This window comes from Pogoniulus pusillus, chromosome 32 (genome assembly GCF_015220805.1).
Source record: "Pogoniulus pusillus isolate bPogPus1 chromosome 32, bPogPus1.pri, whole genome shotgun sequence".
In the NCBI taxonomy this organism is placed as follows: domain Eukaryota; kingdom Metazoa; phylum Chordata; class Aves; order Piciformes; family Lybiidae; genus Pogoniulus; species Pogoniulus pusillus.
Window position 1 is genome coordinate 5,459,708 of NC_087295.1, and position 18,876 is coordinate 5,478,583.

At 44.4% G+C, this 18,876-nt stretch overlaps 1 protein-coding gene across 10 annotated transcripts in view; it reads left to right on the plus strand.

Moving 5' to 3' along the window:
* The window catches only part of PDE1C (phosphodiesterase 1C), a 347,029-nt gene that overhangs the window by 134,500 nt on the left and 193,653 nt on the right, over positions 1-18,876 (plus strand). The window contains exon 3 of one of the 10 annotated variants that reach the window (XM_064169711.1): positions 259-361. The exons of the other annotated variants lie outside the window; for them this stretch is intronic. Within the exon in view, the coding sequence (XP_064025781.1) occupies positions 259-361 (103 nt within the window). The remainder of the gene's footprint in view (positions 1-258; positions 362-18,876) is intronic. 10 annotated transcript variants of the gene reach the window in all.

Below are 18,876 nucleotides of genomic sequence, written 5' to 3' on the forward strand. Positions count from 1 at the left end.
AAACAAGGGAGGAAGGGAAAACTCAGTGTGGAGATGAACCTCTGATCCCCTCGGCCAGCCCGAGGATGGTGGCATGCTGGCACGGTTGCCCCCCACGCCGTACACCTGAGCGCTTTCGGGCTGCCCACGCGGGGAGGGGGGGAGAAGTGGCTGCCAAAAATGTTGGCTGCTCCCGGGCAGCGTTAAAGGTGGAGCGTGTGCATGTGCTGGGGGCAGCATCCATCCTCGCTGAGCTTTAACCAAAGCCGTAACCTGCAGCTATGGAGTCACCGACTAAGGAAATCGAAGAATTTGAGAGCAACTCTCTGAAATACCTGCAGCCAGAGCAAATAGAGAAAATCTGGCTTCGTCTCCGAGGCTTGTAAGTAGTACTTTCTTTTTCCATCTCCTTCTCTTGTTTCCTCCTATTGTCAAAACGACTGTAGCACTTTCTTTTCCCCTTCTTGCCGGTACCTTCAAAGTCTCCCAAGAGTTTCCACACCTGTTCTCCATAAATACAGTGACTTAATCTTAGCAAAAGATCCATTTGCATCCTTAAATTGAACTGCCTGTTACACTGAACAAATATTTTCCTGTGGGGTGCAGATATGTCGCTAATGAGACACTGTAAGATGTAAGCAGTTACTGAGATGCTAATTACTTTAGCTGTTACTGGAGAAAAGTTTTGTTATAGCTGAATGGTCCTTAATTGGATCCTCTGTTTTCAGTAATCTTACCCTTAGATGCAACATGCAGAAGACTTTCCTCCTGTAAATGTACAATTTCTGGCACTGCCATGGTTAATAAGGACAAAATGGGCAGAGAAAGTACAATTGGAAAATATTTCTAACAGCATTTGTAATGGCAGGAAATTAATGTTGCATGAATTGGATTGTACTTATTAATTTATACATTAAGGCTGACTTGCCATGAAAAGATGGGATACTGCCTCCTTAGGAGAAAAAATGTACCTGTGCTTCTGTGCTTAATCAAGAACTTGGCACTGCAGAAGAGTAAAAGTTTATAGGCTGTAGAGTTTGTGTAGCTTATTTAGAGTCAATGTCTGGCATCTTTTTCAGATTCTCAGTGTGTAAAAGCAATAAGATCCATTATTGGCAGCAAAGCCTTTATTCACCCATCAGTTTTTGGCCAAGACAAAGATGAACATTACCATGTCGAGCTGTATCTCTGCCTGTATACACAACTGGTTGTTGTTGTGTTTTGGTTTGTGCTTGGTTTTTTCTTTCCATCAGCCTCACATGTTAGAGTTATTAAAATTTCAGCCCTCAAGGGAAAGGGGGAGGGAAGGGAGCAGGGAGATTAGAAAACAGCAGAAGCAAGGAAATGTAGAAATAGTAAGCTAATAGCTGGAAACAAATGGGTCTGAGTTAAACTTGAGTTGCTCTTGGAGTGTTATTTTGTGTGAGCAGCGATGACATATTTTGTAAAGCATATCTAAAACTTCTATAGGACTGTAAGCAGTCTCAGAGATGTGCATGAATATGTATTTTTTTTTTCAAGGCATCACTCCAGGAAGCCTGTTTTGTGAAGGAACTTGATCAAAGTAGATGACAGCTGTCTTGTAAGCCTTCCAAATAGAACAGCCATACAAAACAAACCCTCTTATTTTCAAGTCTGTGCCATGATGTAGTATTAGGAGTATTAGTGAGTTTTGTCTAATATGGAGTTCAGGAGGATGCTGATGCAGATTCCACCTGATGTTCATAGATAAACTTTAGCAGTACTGTAGTTCAGTATCTCTCCTGTTGCTAGTGGAAGGCAGCATCTGAATATTACAGATCGAGCTTGAATCTCTTCTACCTTTTGGAAATGTGGCACAACTGTAAAACTTATTCTGGATACATAATAACTGCATCTCAGGCTGTTTTTCAGGATAGCCCTCTCTGTTGGCAGTTTGTGTAAGGGTAACAACTATATTCTTTCTCCTTCTCTACTTCAAGAGTTTCTTCTTTTTTTTTTTTTTTTTTTTTTTTTTTCCTAAAGAGAAGATAGAATTTATGTGGAATTCTTGATCACAAGATGAAAACTGAAATGTCTTCAGCTCTAATTAAAGCCTGTGGAAGATTTTCCATTCCCAGTGATTTTATGGAGGCTTTTAGCACTTGCATGCACACACACAAACTGGTTGCAAACTGAGGTTTGGCATCGAGTTTCATGGTTTTTCCTATCCGTTTTTATCCATGCCTATGTGTGTAAGAGAAATTAGAAGTGCACAGCCATCTCAATTAACTGTTCAATTAAATGCTTCATCCTGTAGAGATCAAATACTACTTGAGAAGATGCCTATCTCCACTGCCCCTGGTATGCTGACAGTTGTATTACACAGGAATTGCTTACACGGCATAACATGCTGCCAGAGCAGTGCTATACAGGTGGTGAGAAAGAGTGTGCATCTGGCAGAAGCTGCCCAAGGAGTTGTAGTCTGCTAGCAGACAGACAGATATGCAGAAGGCAGCTTGATCCTGACCCTGCATCTTAAACAAGAAGGCCTGTGATGATTTAAACAGTTTCACGTGCTCATCGTTGGGTTGGACATCTTGGTAGGACTTCACCCATGGCAGCTGTGGTATTTTCCTTTCTGTCTTCCCAACCCCAGTCCTGAGTGGTGACTTTACTCACTGTGACTCAATGAGTAAGCTGATGCTCATCACTTCTTGCAATACCTGGCTTTTCCTAGGAATGGGGAAGGGGGCTTTCTAAATTTTGACCCCATCTCAGCCCACCTGGTTTGAAGAGAATGGAAACTCAAAGGCTGCAAAGCTGAGGTGCTTTACAGACTCCCCTGATGTAAGGTTCTTTGCTTAAGCAAGTCTGGTGAGGGCGTTTTTTTGCCATGTGCCTTTTACAGATCTGTCCTGCAGGATTGTTGCCTTTGGAGGTCTGGGCACGGGGTGTGTGTTTCCAAGGAACTGGGAAGTCTTTTGGACAGTGTGCCAAGGGCAGGATTTTGTGTGTCTGATGCTAGGTGTCTGTTGAAACATGGGTCATATGTTGCTGCAAGAGCCAGATGAGATATCGAATTTGCCTCTGGAGTGGAAGGATTTCCATCTCCTTTTCTTTATTTTTCTCTCCAAGATGTGATTTCTTGGTCAGAGCATAGCAGTATGAGGCAATGGTCCTTAGGTCTTAGGCAGACTCCTTTAGCTTTTACTGAGGATAAGCGAAAGTACTAATGCAATATCGTCACTGGAAAGTTTTTGCCTGACATATTCATGGCTTAATGTGCAGTAATTTAAAAGAGAATCAAGTCAGTAGACCTATACTGTTTTTTCAGGTTAAGTGAGCATGATAATTTGTCTCATTGGGCTGTAAGTCACCTGTAGCCAAATATTTGGGTGTCTAGAGCCAGGCATCTATGAAATAAACATGACATCTTAGATATTCATTTAGGTTTAGTCACAGCTTCAAAAAGAATCTTTAGTGGTTTATTGCCAATAAACTTTTGGGGAAAGTTTCTGAATAAGCTGTTTCCTGGGCAAAGGTACCGTTAAAGTTGTATGAAACTCTCTGAGGAAAACCTTCAAAGTCAAGAACTGAGAATTTTGCCCTTTTTTCATGTGTCATGCCAGAATATCAGGAAGAGATTTAATCCAGGTGTCTCCTTGTAGAAGCTCACTCCAGCAGAATGTCTGTGTACTGGACATGCAGCCATCAGGGTCTTATCTCCCCTGGGAAGGGATGCACCAGCTTCCCCTGAGCAGGGACCTCCCGGAGACAGACCTGCTCTGAGCTTTGTCATCGTCAGAAATGGAGCAGACTGGAGCAGCTTCATGTCCCTTCGGGGAGCTTTCCCTCTTGGTGGCCAGAGGGCTGCTTGCCTCCCAGGAGCGCCTCTGGGCACTCATGGTGCCTCCCTGTCCCCACAAGCAGACGTGTGCTCTCACTTGGCAGCTGCTGATGGGCTGCCAGCTGTCTCTGCTCACTGCTGCTGTGTACACGTGCTCCTGCTGAGTGTGTTTAATTCAGGAGCAGATCTCCTTGGTTCCTTGGCTACTGCTGAGCAGTGGCGCTCTCCATTTGTTTCCTCACACGGGGCCTGACTTTGAACCATTGTCTCTTACTCTCCAGCAGTGCTCAGCCTGCAAGAAACTGTTTCTTAAGGATGTGTTGATTGCTTGCTTGTGGTTCTGAATAGCTGCTGCTGCTAGAAAAACGGTCCTGAATCTCTTGCTCTGTTCTGTCTTCCTTCCCCCTTGGATCCTGTCGAGAGGAAGTCTTTTATTCAGACTTGCCTTGTTCGACTCTGTGCTTGGACACTGTAGACTGGAGTTACTTAAGAGTCTGCCCTCCACTCTCCTATGATTGATAGTAACTCACTCTGTTTAGCTTAGGCCTTTCTGCTTTGCAAAACCTGTTGGAATTTGCATTAGACAGGACTCGTTAAAAGGCACTGTTAACAGCAGAGCTTGGAGACCTGACTGTATGGTTGATTTTCAGGCTGATGGTTTCTCTAGGGAGGTATGAGCAGTGATGCCTTCATTGGGCTGTTCTTGTTTTTGCACTTGGAACCCTTGCTGTGGGACTTGGAACTCCAACTTGCTAATTAAGACTCTTAAAGCTTAGAATCATAGAATCAACCAGGTTAGAAGAGATCTCCAAGATCATCCAGTCCAACCTATCCCCCAGCCCTATCCAATCAACTAGACCATGGCACCGAGTGCCTCATCCAGTCTTTTCTTAAACTTCACAAAGTGACTTCACTTACCTCTCTATTTCTGAAGAGCAGGGAAAGGACTGAGGCCCTTTTTAATGCTATGTCGTGTCTGAAGGCACTGAAGAATGCAGAGGCATATATTCAGAAAGCTCTGCTAGTTTCACAGAGACGTGTTAGTTTACAGCAGCTGAAGACCTAACTTGAAGATATTTTTGGTTTGATTTTGGTTGCTTTTATGCAGAAAAATAAAACCTTGGATTCTAGCTGTTGCAGCAGCACCAGCATCACTGGCATCTGCTGGTGCCACTGCGATGCTTTAAGCTTTGCAGGAGGAGAGAAGTGGACTTTAACCTTCTTCTCAGTAGCTCAGATTATAAGGTGAAATTGCTAAACAAATAATAAATCCCCTCCTTCTCAGTGCAGTACTTCCTCGTGCTGTCAAAGATGGTATTACCAACAGCAACAACCTCTGAAGGTTGACTCAAATGGGGTGCTTGGCTCTGAACTCATGCTTCGTGCCCTGCCACTCAAACTTCTCAATGTGGAACTGGTCTAAGAAACGTGATGGGGAAAGAAGACAGACCCCACATGGAGTACTGCATCCAGTTCTGGAGCCCCTATTACAGGAAGGATGTGGAGATGCTGGAGCATGTCCAGAGAAGGGCCATGAGGATGATCAGAGGGCTGGAGCACCTCTCCTGTGAAAACAGATTGAAAGATTTGGGGCTGTTCAGTCTGGAGAAGAGGAGGCTCCCAGGTGACCTTCTTGTGGCCTTCCAGTATCTGAAGGGGGCCTACAAAAAAGCTGGGGAGGGACTTCTTAGGCTATCAGGGAGTGACAGGGGGAATGGAGCAAAGCTGGAGGTGGGGAGATTCAGACTGGACATGAGGAGGAAGTTCTTCAACATGGGAGTGGTGAGAGCCTGGAATGGGTTGCCCAGGGAGGTGATTGAGGCCCCATGGCTGTGGAGGTGTTTAAAACCAGGCTGGATGAGTCTGTGGGCAGCCTGCTGTAGGGTAGTGTGTCCCTGGGCATGGCAGGGGGACTGGAACTGGATGATCCTTCTGGTGCCTTCCAACCCTGACTGATTCTGTGATTCTATGTAAAGCAGCATCTTTGAAAAGGTCACAGTTTTGCTGAAGATTTGGAACAACATTTCAGCACTTAGGGCATATCCTGAACTTCCTCTGCAAAGCAACATGCGTCCTATTGGGAGTGAAGAGCTCCCACTGCAAACGTTTGTGTAAGAGCCAGAGAAGCAACTGATTCCAATGGGAAAACATGGAGCCTCGGTGGCTGAAGATGATCTGGCAAGTGTTAGAGTGCCACTGCCCAGTTGTCTGGTTCCCTGTCTTATGTGTATGTGTTCTGTGATATTATTAGGTTTCCTTAGCTGTAAAATGTCACATACAGAACAACTGGTTCTGCCAGTGACAGTGTCCTGATCTGCTTCGTTTTCAATTACATGGCTATCACAAACAGGAAAACAGAGAGCTCCCTTTAATTCCAGAGGCATGCTCTGCACAGTGGGCTTTATCCCCAAATATTTTGGCTGGCAGCAGACAGCAGAGGTTAAAAAAGCCCCTGAAAAAGCACCACTTTGTTAGGAAATGTGTAAATTAGTTTTCAAGTGGAAAATATGAATATGCTAATTTGTTTCCGGAGGTGAGAGAGGCACTTGAGCTGTCTTTGGTCTTGGTTTCAGTCCTCCTGAACCTCATGAGGGTCTAGGATTAAAGTGAAGCCCTGTTCACCCTGGGAGCGGAACTGAGCCTACCTTCAACTGTATTTAAATACAGCTGCTGCCATCCTGTTTCTCATGTGGCTTTCCTAACCATCACAGACAGAGGTTTTTCTGTCAGGGAATCCTGTCATGAAGGCTTTCTGTAGGCCTCTTAGGTCTGAATGTCACTTTTCTTTTGGCCATCGTGATTCCTAGAAGGGTTAAGAAGGTTCCACTGGTTAGTGAGTGGCTGCAGGGTATTGCTGAAGGTGGCAGTGCTCTAGCATGACCTAGAGATTCTTAGTTGGGATGAGCTAAAATGTGAGTATGAATGACTCAATTTGTTTTCAGAATTACCAGGGTCTGGCTGATCAGTAATATTGTTCTCCCAGTAGTGTGATGAAGGGCTGAATTTTACCACTGGACCCATGACTTGTTTTTTCTACTGCTCATAGTATAGCCCTTGAAGGAGCAAGAGGAAGAGAAGTAGCACCAGCTGCTAATCTCACGTCCAGCAAATGGAGAGGGGAGAGAATATACTCTAATGTGTAGCAGAAAAGAAACTTCAGAAAAAGTTAATTACCAAATGTGGTGCTGGGAAGTGCAGTAATTCAGTAAACTGATACATTTTGCCACAGGCCTTCCATTATTTTGTTCCATCCACTGACTTTCATTTGGGTCTTAAATCAATAGATGAGTCCTGTAGGTAACAAAAGAGAGGACCTTTCATGTTTAAGGCTAAAATGTTGACCAAGAAATAATAGACAATCCCTAGTTTTGCCATAATCATTAAATAAAAACCCAACTTTCATTCTTCTGGGGGTAGTAGAAATGAATCATACCTCAGCCCAAAAAGCAGTTATTTATTTCAGCAGTCATCAAAAGACCACAGTCTGCCATAGAAGAAAGGGGCTCCCTTTATAATGTTCAAGTCAATGCTTTTCAAATGCCACTGCTATAAAATCCTGCATAGGAAACAAGGATATGAAGAAAAAGTTATTCTGGGAAAGATGTGTTTCAGCTTTGGGTCAGAGGGAAACTAAGAGTCTCTTTCTGGAATTCTTTTTTAGAACTGTCTCAGTGGGATAGGAGCCCCTATAGAAACAAATAAAACTCGATAGAAGGCAGCACTGAAAAATGCTTTGCATGCATGTGTGCGTGTTTTAAAGGCTGTGAGGCCAGCTCATCTCCTAATCTGCCAGCTTTTGCTGGTTTCAAACACTATATTAAACCCAACTCACCCCTTGAAAGCACTTTTATTTAGTGTGTTTCTTTTTCTTCCTGCAATTCATGTGAGATTTTCCTGTTCCATTCTTTCTTCCATGAAAAAAAAATCATTTCAGCCCCTTCAGAATACTAGAAATGGTCTGACTCTGATCGTGACTGGTAGATGAGGGGAGATTGAGCTTCATATATTAGGGCTGACTCATTAAAACTCTATAGCAGCTGTGAGACATACCTCTCTTGAGAGCATGTGAATTGCTCTCAAGACACTGGGGATTTGGCTAAAGCAGAGGTTTTCTGCAAGAGCTTGTTTGGATTCATAAGGCTGGTTTTGATCTCCTGAACTATGCTGTAAATACTAGGAAGAAGGACCTCATTGATACCAACTGGAATCCAGTTCCTGGTCTTCGGAGCATTTTCCTGTTTGTTGTCTTTGGAAAGCTAGATTTTCCAAGGAGTTGATGGCTTGAGAAAAGTTAGCCCCACAATAGTGCAAAATTTTCTCTCGCAGTGTTAAGCTCAATTTTGTGCTTGAATTTGAATTGTAGCCGAGCAGTAGTCCTTCCTGCAGCAGACTCAGTACTGCTCCACTACTCTGCCAAAATGTGTCTGCAGTTGTCTGAGTATTTGAGAAGCAGATTCATTTTGAAGGTGTTATGGTAAATACAAAGAAACCAGAATTGACATTTCACAATTGAGTGCAGCTCAAAGTCTGGTGAAAGCGATTGTAAGAAATTCAGCTGGTTGACTTCAGTGGAATCAGGATTCCTCCACAAAATTGGTAATATCTGTGTTGGGGAGTTTGGCATTTTCCTGCTCAAGAACAGGGCTGCAGAGCTCTCAGAAAGCCATAGCTGTCAAGAAGATGTTTGAAAGACTCTGTCTCTGCCAAAGAGTCCAAGTCATGTCACAGCAGTCTGCCTTGCCTTCTTTGGGAGGACCTTCATGCCTACCACTTGGTGACATTTGGTGGAGAAGTCTGTGAGTTCAGGCATGCAGTGGGGGAGGATAGTTGTAATCTTTCTTGGAGTGAGAGGTGTAGGAGACAGTGTAGTTCTGAAGATGCCTATAGACATGTATGATAAATCCCATGCTTTTCTTCCATTTCTCTCAAGCTGTGGAGTCATTTTGTTATTAATGTGACACTTTGAATGGCTATTAGTAGGTCTGTATCATCACTTTAGGAATGATTTCTTACACTCCCAGGGACAGATACTATTCAGGCACAAAACTCCAGCCAAGACAGAAAGTTGCACAATATCCATCTGTAGCACGAATCCTGGCTTGGTGCAAATTTCATTTCAACACCAAGATTAACACAAATTAAACACAAGATCTCTACAGTTTTTAACAGCTGAGGCCATACAGAGCCCTTGAGCTGCAGCTGTGGTGTGCAGGGAGTCCCTGCAGAGCGCATAGCACAAGCTACAGCATGCATCCAAGGGCAAAGGAGAAGTAGATCATAAACCCCCTTGCAAGGCTGAGCAGTTCAGATGGTTGCTGTAAATGATGCTCAGATCACACTTCCTCCCATGCCTCCTGTGGAGCAGCTGGTTTTCTAGGATTCACTACAGTAAGCAATTACTGGTGTCTGCTAAGCAGAGTCTGAATACACAATTTAAATATGCTCCTATACACACATCGATGCAGCAGGGACAGCTACAGTCAGATGGGAGAACTCTCTGTTTTCAGACTTGAAAAGTGAAAGGAGAGGAAACTGTGGGGGTTGTGGCTGGGAGAGGAGAATTGGGAGATCATCTACAGAAAAGCATACTGAGTCATGAAGAGGCTGGAGAGGAGAACCAGAGGGGAAAAAAAAAACCCAAACAACAAGGTGATGGGGAAAGAAATAGTCCTGTGAGTTCTTCAGGTCTCTCCATGCAAACATTTGTTAGATTTATTTACTTCTGGATCAAAAGAGCTCATAGCACAAGATATGTGCAAGTCATTTAGGAGTTGGAGTTTTGCTGAGAATTAGAGACAAGGACTGCCTTTAAGGGCATTTGGAAATGCTGCTCAATCTGTAGTGCAGTGTATTTTTTTGTCACTCAAATGCTAAGAGGAGGCCAAGAAGGAAAAAAATAGAGAGCACCTCTGGTTATAAATGCTACACAAACCATTACATTTGTGTCACTTTGAGCAGGCCATTGTTGAGGTGAATGAGGGTTGCTTCTTCAAGAGCCATTGCATTTAGAGGAAGGGGGAACTTTCTTTGGTATCTTGGTGCCACATTCTTTTAACACCAGCCAAAATTCTCCCTCCCACAGTTCCCATGAATGTTGTGTGGACAGACATGTTTCCTTTCCCTCTCTGCTCTAGTGTTGCAGGTGCAGAGAGCCTACAGCTTTGGATGCAGTTTGTCTAGCTGTATAGATGAAGTCATTGATATTGTACAGCGAGCACCTTCAAAATGCTGCTAGAGAAAGGCTTTTGTGTATTAAATGCTCAGAGATCTCTAGAAGATCTGTTTCTAATTAGCTTGGCTGCAGCAAAGATATCTTCTTGCAAATGTAGCAGAATGAAATTCCTGAGTTATGCAAATCTGCTGAATAACTTGGAAAAAATTACCATAATGGCCCCAACCTAGCCTCTCAGTCTGTGAAACATCAAATTGCATTTTGAATTACCTATTTACCTTATGGAGGCAGCTCTGCTCCTCTTCTGGACCAGAGGGAAGGAGCTTGGCTCCTCCCTTAAAGCAGCCAAACTTTTGAGAACTAGTGAGACTGTTGCTCCCATGGCACCTGCTGTGTGGAAAGGACAGGACTTCTTACTTAAATACATCTTTATATGTGAGGCTTCTGGTGACACCATTCTCCTTCATGGTTGCTGTGGCATCTAGATGCTTGTGAGGCAGCTGGTGACAGCGTGGAGTAGGGTCTTAAGGAATAGAAATCTCACACAGCCTCCTTCATTCTCTGTGTGTGTGCTCAATGCTTGCTCCCATCCACCCACCTGTCCTTCCCAGTTCCCTCTCCTGAAGTTCCCTCCTGTGTGACAAGGAATTCCCACGCTGAGATTGCAGGGCAACATTTCTGAGCTGCAGACAGCAGCATTGCCACCTCTCCTCCTTCTCATTGCTCCGCTCCTTCCCTCCGCCTTCGTGCCTAATTTGGTGTAGCCAGCTGTGTGCCATCACACCCATGTCGTTCATGCCTTGTGGAGAAAGGAAAGATGGGCAACCTTCTTCACTCTTTGCAGAGAACAATGTTGTATTGATACAGAAATGATGTTGAAGGAGCAGCAGGCAGCCTGCTGAAGGTGCTGAGCCCCACTGCAACCAGCAGTTTTGAAGGCAGGAGCCTACATGGAACCACTTTTCCCCTGCTTGCACAATGGCCCATTGTTATTCAGATGGCTTCCTGCTGTAGTGTCCCTGCATCTGGAGAAAGATGGAGTGCTGACAAGCCCAGGAGAAGAGCCTTGGTTCTGAAAGAGAAGTTTGAATATTGCCTTTTCTAAGAGTGATGTTTAATAGCTGGGCTGCTAATGAGGAGGCAGTGTTGGGACAATAACAGCCCTGACTCTCTGCACAAAGTAGGGTCGCTGAAAGGGCTGGATAATTTTGCACACTACCAGCATGCTAAAGGAGGGGGCTGGGGGGGTGTGGGAATGGGGAAGCGAACCATCTTTTGGAATGGGAACACTGCATCTTTGTGCAGTAGTTTTTTCTTCCTGTGTTTAGGCTTGTCCAACAGTAATCTGAGTGTTTCAGCCTGTAACCCAGAGTCAGGAGAGGGCCTGGCACAAAACCATGAGATTTAAAATCCTGCGTCACACCAGCTGTCTACTAGCAGACAGAGGGGGTGGCTTGTGTTCGGGGAGGAGGGAGGTTGGAGGGGGGAAACAATAACAACCAACAGCCTGATAGATTTTACTAGAGCTCAGGGCGAGATGCAGATTTGGTTAGTGACTTCACACGTGAGACTGCTCTGGTCTGGTGTAATTCCAGTCCATGTTTCCTGTCTTGGTATTTAATCCAGGGTACAAAGAATGACTTCTCCCCTCCCCATCATCGTGCACGCTGTAACTAATCAGAGAGACACTCTGCATGAAACAAACTGGACAGCTGCCTGTTTGGCTCCTGCAGAATCTGAATGTGCTCATTTTACATAGTAGCAGTGATTAAACCAAGTTTTTCATCTGAACCTTCTTGTTCCTTCCTGAGTCTCACAGCTTTTTGTCACTGAGGGAACAGGATTTTTGCTGAACGGCTCTCGGTGCTTCCAATGCATATGATGCAACCCATCCGTGCTCTACAAAATTCTTCTTTGCCTTTTACTCTGAGAGGAGCTGTTCCTTGGAACGCTCCTCGTTGGTAAGAGCGGTTTTCACAAGCTCTTTTCTAAGGGAAATGAGCAGGATGCGACTAAAGAACGCACAGGAAAGCCTGCGTGTGCGCTGCCCTCTCGGAGACATTGTGCTAGCAAGGAAGCCGCATCCCACCTCGGAGGTCACTGTAGCCCTGTAAGCACAATGAGAAGCACTTCTGTGCTCGGGGCCTCCGATCCCATTGTGCAAAAAGTTCCACAAGGTCTTCCAGTGGGAGAGGCTACAGAATAGGCATGTTGCAGTACCACCCATCCTGTACTTTGCCGCTCATCCCCTTTACTGATTTCAGAGCCAAAGTGCAGGGTTCTGCACTTTGGCCACTACAACCCCAAGCAGCACTGTAGGCTGGGGACAGAGTGGCTGAGAGCAGCCAGGAGGAAAGGGACCTGGGAGTAGTGATAGACAGTAAGCTGAAGATGAGGCAGCAGTGTGCCCAGGTGGCCAAGAGAGCCAATGGCATCCTGGCCTGCATCAGGAACAGTGTGGCCAGTAGGACAAGGGAGGTTATTCTTCCCCTGTACTCAGCACTGGTCAGGCCACACCTTGAGTACTGTGTCCAGTTCTGGGCCCCTCAATTCAAGAAAGATGTTGAGGTGCTGGAACATGTCCAGAGAAGGGCAACAAAGCTGGTAAGGGGCCTGGAGCACAAATCCTATGAAAAGAGGTTGAGGGAGCTGGGGTTGTTTAGCCTGGAGAAGAGGAGGCTCAGGGGTGATCTTATTACTGTCTACAACTACCTGAAGGGGCATTGTAGCCAGGTGGGGGGTGGCCTCTTCTCCCAGGAAACCAGCAATAGAACAAGGGGACACAGTCTCAAGTTGTGCCAGGGTAGGTATAGGCTGGATATTAGGAAGAAGTTCTTCCCAGAGAGAGTGATTGGCATTGGAATGGGCTGCCCAGGGAGGTGGTGGAGGCACCGTCCCTGGAAGTCTTCAAGAAAAGCCTGGCTGAGGCACTTAGTGCCATGGTCTAGTTGATTGGTTAGGGCTGGGTGATAGGTTGGACTGGATGATCTTGGAGGTCTCTTCCAACCTGGTTGATTCTATGATTCTATGATTCTATAAGCCTTTTGGAGCGGCCAGCTGGAAAGCAGCAATCCATTGGACTAAGTATATCTATCTGTTTTCAAATAGGAAATATGCAGAGGTCATACACTGTGGTGATTTGACAGTTATGTATGCACATATGAAATATATGTTATAATAGACAGAATCACAGACTGGTTTAGGTTGGCAGGGACCTCAAAGATCATCCAGTTCCAACCTCCTGCCATAGGCAGGGACACCTCCCACTGGATTAGGTTGCTCAAGGCCTCATCCAACCTGTCCTTGAACACCTCTAGGGAGAAAGCATCCACAACTTCCCTGTTCCAGTGTTTCACCACCCTTATATATATATATATATATTAAGCATGGATACTGAGAACTACTTCATATTCCTTTCAGACCTCAAGACTTTATTTCCCTGCAATGTACTTTCCTATAACTGGATTTTTATGAGCATGCACTTACCTTGAGAATATGGCATGTGTGAAGCACAAGAGAATTTGCTTGCTGTGTACTAAGAAAAAACAGAATGAGCCATAGATCATGTTTTTTTCAGAGGGTTAGATTTTCAGAAACAGACTCATTTTTTACTTCATTTTTTTATTCAGTTAAATCCACACCAACTGCAGTGGCAGAGGTTTTTGTTTGATTTTTGGTGTTGGCTAGTTTGTTATTGGTTTTTATATGAGCAATGGTGGAAAACTAAGTAAAAATACAGGAAGAACCTCAAGATTTCAGTAATTGTACCAGCTCTGTACAAAATCTACATGAATGAAATAATATTTTTAGAAGAACATTTGTTGACTTCTCCAGTTAAGATGCCAACACATTAAAATCCCAGTCCAGTTTGTTGCCCAGTAAGGGGCAATTCCAACTCTGTATTTGAGTTTGTCCTCCTAATTTAGCCTTGCTGAAAACCTCATTTGATGATGAAGCTGCAGTGCTCTGTTGTCCCTGCAGGGTTCCCAGTGCTGCCTGGAGATTCTTGTACTTCAGACTCAAAGCCTGCATGTATTCAATGCAGATCAATTAAGTGATATCTTCCTGTGCTGTTTTTTCTCCTTCTTAGGTACATGTGTTGTGCTGTGAACAAAAGATCCATGGCAGCTGCCCTGCAAGCCATGATTGCCCTGTGTTGAAGTGAAGCTAAACAAATTCTAGATCATTTTTATGGTAGCAGAACATAAAATACCTTTAATATGCCTCTCAGACTACTCCTTGAATAGAAGTATTATAGCTGTATAGGGTCCTGCTCAAGGTTAGTACATGGCTGCTTGTACACTAGCCTTGGGAAATAAGATCAAGCCTTTGGTAGAGTTTGTAGTGCCAAGTAGGTCCAAGCAGTTGTATCATTATCTGCAGAAATAGATCTCAAGGGAAACTCCTTTTTTTACTGACCCTCTTTCCCACTTTCCTCCTCTCCCTTCCCATACTTGAATCCCTGCTTTGCTAGGGAGTTGGTGGCCATCATGCAGGCTGTATGAGCAATGAAGGGATTTGGAGTCGGGTGCAATTTTAGATGACCATCTGTCACGAGAGCATCTCGTATAATAGTGGTGGTAATGTCAGGCTGCTCAGACCACATCCAGAATGCCCATCTGCAGCACCTCCAGGCTCTGTCCATTCTTTACTAATTGGCTAGAGAAGGGCTTGCAGCTACCTTGAGCTTGTACTGCAGAAGGAATTCCTTCCTGCCAGTGCTGTCACAGAGGCTTTTCTGTGAGGAGAGTGTAAAGACATCTTTGTCTCTCCAGCTATGCTTCATGTAGAATCAGTAAACACATTAGACCCCAGATGACCAAGTGGGAAACTGGTTAAGGCACAGGTAAGAGCCCTTGTCATGGGAAAATGTCACAGCAAAGCAGACAGCACAAGAGACACTGATTGATTGTTTGTGTTTCTTAGTGTTTGCAATTAATTTTGGAGATGAAACTCTAAGTGTCTTTTTTGCCCAGTTGTTTAGAAAACTCAGTAGTGTAGAGAAATCCAAGGGTCAAAGTCTAGAGAAATCCAAGGGTCAGCCAAAGCAGCTTAAATTTATCAAACCAGCATTTTCCTTGGGTGAAATTAGTGAGGATATTTTCTGCCTTTGAATTATTTTTTGATATATTATTTACTAATTTCAAGTTGAGCACAAGATCCATTTTTACTTTGTAGTCATACTTTCTGTGAATGGTTTTCCCTCCTTTTTCAACCGTAAATCTGTTGTTCCTCTCAGCTATCTTAATTTCTACTGAAATCATCCTGTTTCAATCATGAACCTTTCTTGTCTTTGTTTTTTTTTATGCCTTTGTCACACATGCCCTTATACACTTGTAGTGAGACAAGTGACTGCCTCATCCTCTTTGCTATCACAGAATCAATCAGATAGGAAAAGACCTTTGAGATCATCAGGTCCAACATGTTACCCAGTGTTATCTAATCAGTTAAATCATGGCACCAAGTGCCAGATCCAGTCTCTTTTTAAACACTTCCAGGGTTAGGGTCTCCACCAACTCCCTGGGCAGCCCATTCCAATGGCCAATCACTCTTTCTGTAGTTTCTGTACTTCTCATGTAGTTCTTAGAATGGTTTAGGTTGGAAGGCACCTCAAAGAGTATCTAGCTCCAATCCCCTGCCACTGGAGCAGGTCACTCACAGCCTCCCTGGGCAACCTGTGCCAGTGTCTCACCACCCTCACTGTAAAGAACTTCTTCCTAACATCTAGTTTAAATCTCCTCTCTTCAAGTTTAAACCTATTACTCTTCATCCTGTCATTACAAGACCTTGTAAATAGTCCCTCCCCAGCCTTCCTGTAGCCCCCTTCAGATTCTGGAAGGCCACTCCAGGGTCTCCTCAAACCCTTATCTTGTCCGTGATGAAGAGCCCCAACTTTTGTAGCTGCCCTCTTAGTAGAGCTGCTCCAGCCCTCTGATCATCTTCGTGGTTTCCTCTAGACTTACTCCAACAGTTCAATGTCCTTCTTGTGTTGGGGGCTCCAGAACTGTACAGAGTACTCCAGGTGGGATCTCACAAGAGCAGGGTAAAAGGGGAGAATCCCCTTCCTCGCCCTGCTGGGCATGCTTCTCTTGATGCAGTTCAGGATCCAGGTCAAAATGACTCCTTGTTTCTTAAGAATCCCACCTAAACCCTCCATCAAATTTCAAGTACCAGCCGAATTTTTTTTCCTTCTTTCCACATCCATTTCTTGTGACTTCTTCTCCTCTGCTGCACTAGTCTCTTTGATCATATTCTTTTTAACTTAGCATTTTGGTAAACAGCCTATGAGGTAGAAAAAAAAAATTACTTTTAAAAGTTCATTGCCTAGAGAGTGAGTAAAACAACTGCAACAGGAAGGCCAGCTTTCTTAAGGAATTAAAAACCCAGCAGGAGGTGATGCATCATAACCTTTGAAGCCTGTCAATCTCAATACATTTCTGAGTTCTGGTCAGGGCTGCCACAGGATTCTGAGCTTTGACAGATGCTGCTTTTGTAGCCTGTGGTGTGGGATTGGGTTTCTGTGAATTGATTTGCACATGGTTATTAATATAGGCTTTGGTAACGTAATGTAAATGCATCACTAATCCTGTGACGATGACGATTAATTGCTAATGCGCTGCATGATTCAGAATATCGAGCCTCTGAGAGGGAAGATTTTCAATTTACTGAAGTGAGCTCGTTGGTCAGAAAATCTGGCTTGATCTGAGCCATCAGCCACCTCCCCCTGGGAATGATGCACAGGGGGATGGCACTACCCCCTGTATGAACTGCTGCACCACCACGCTATGGCCAGAGAAGATACCTGGGCTTGGGAGATGGGAAATGCTCTAAATCCTTCTGCTTAGACATGGCCATCAAGGGAAAGTCCTGGGGGTTCTGGTCCAATGAACTGGAAGGATTTGAGGACAAAAGCAGTAAATGGAATTGTGGTCAGCTCTTACAATAAAAGGAAGGGGAGTGACATAATTCAGTAAATTCACTGATGGGTAACAAAAGAACAAGAAGACTTCCAGATTCAGCCTGTAGACAGGTTTGTTTCTCACTTGCCAAGTTTCATTGCATATCTCACTGCTGGCTTGCTAAACTCTGAAATAGGTTTTTAGTAGTGTTATCTTAACACCTACTCTTAACATCAGAAGCTTAGCTCTAGCAGGAAAGGAAACAAAAGAAAAGACCCGTTTGAATGTGCACGGTGTGGGGTGGATGCTTCTCTCTGTGCTTCCAGATGAGCTGGTGAGAGGACCCCTGTAGAAAAGCAGAGATTAATACTTCTGGCTTCTGTGAGCTATAGACGTGGTGGGATTTGGGTACTGAAGGACAGATGTTGTTGGGTGCTTTTGTTAATGGATGATTAAGCTCCCACTCACATCTTAAACATGCTAATTATAAAGCTTCTAAATATAGAAGAAGAAAATTCCCTTTTTCTCCTCGAGCTTATGAATAGCTAATTTTAAATATTTGCTTGTGGCAGCTGGTTAATAGCTGTGCTTCCTCAGAAGAAGTGGCTTTTGCAAAATGCTCCTCTTCAGGCAGGAGGTTCCTTTTTCTGCGCCTAGCTCTAGTTGTGTTTACCAGGGACAGTGACAGAAGTAAAGGTAGGGCAGGCAGGCTCTGGTGAGCCTCTCCGCAGGACAGAGACCTTGCTGTGGCCTGTCAGTACCTAAAGGGAACAGACATTTTATCATGGCCAGTTGCAACAGGACAAGGAGTGATGGTTTTAAACTTTGCAGGAAGGTTGGACTCAATGATCTCTGGAGGTCCCTTCCAACCTCTAAAGTTCTGTGATGAAAGAGAGGAGATTTAGATGTGAGGAAGATATTTTTTACCATGTGGGTGGCATTGTCAGCTGGCTATACATAGGGGAGAGTACAGGCCACCAAGTTTTAAAAACTTGAAAAGATCTATCTGGCTTGCTAAGCTGCTTGGTGTGTGGCCTCTGAACCCAAGCTAAACAAAAAGCCACTGTGATTAAGCCACTGTGAGTTCCCATCCTGAGCTGCAGCCTGAAAACTGAGTCATTTCGTCTCAGCAGTTCCTGAGATGGGAAGCATTAACTCACAGAAGTGTCACCTGAATTCACCTGCGTGTACCTCAGGTCCTTAACCAGCTGTCCTTCAGCTCATGGCCTAAGACTGATAACCACACTGAAGTTATGAGCCTGCAGAGACCTCACCAAGAGCAGATTTTGCCCTGTCTCTAGCAGCAGTGTGTGTGCAGAGTGTGATGCTTGTTAACTTTTAGACATTGGTATAAATTTCCAGGGATGAAGTTAGGTACAGATCCTCCCTACTACTTCTGCAGCACCCACAGTTTTACTCCATATACTGAAAAGATGCCATTAATACAAACCCTGTGGAATTAATGTGGAATAACACCACATTAACATAGCCTCTATTATGAGTGGAAAAAAAATTAAGTGGTTTAGGCAATTACTTGGAGGCTGTGTAGGAGTGAAAGAATAATTCATCTAGCTGCTTAATATTCTGAGTCTGATTATGGGGCAAAACCAGAGCAGCTGGCAGAGTTACTTCCCCCAGCCTCTCCGCCCTTGCTCCTCCCTGTACCTACTCAATCATATTAACTTGCATCTCTCAGAAGAGGAAGACCTGAGAACATAGTTGCCAAACTCAGACATTGTTTTGTGTTTCTATTAATGTCGATTTCTAGCTGCACAGGAACGATGGGAGGTTCTTGCAACAGTTCAAGAGAGTGTTTGTTAGGCTCCAGCCTCACCGACATAAACTGCTGTGCAAGATGCCATATAGCTAAAGCCACAGGCCTGAAAAGCTAACAAGCTAGTGGAGAGGGATCTGAAGGGGAAATACAGAGAGCCTATAGAAAGAATCCTAATTTGCCTGATGGTGCACCAGAATTAAATGATAGAGATAGAAACATAACCCTGGGGATGGATACTTAG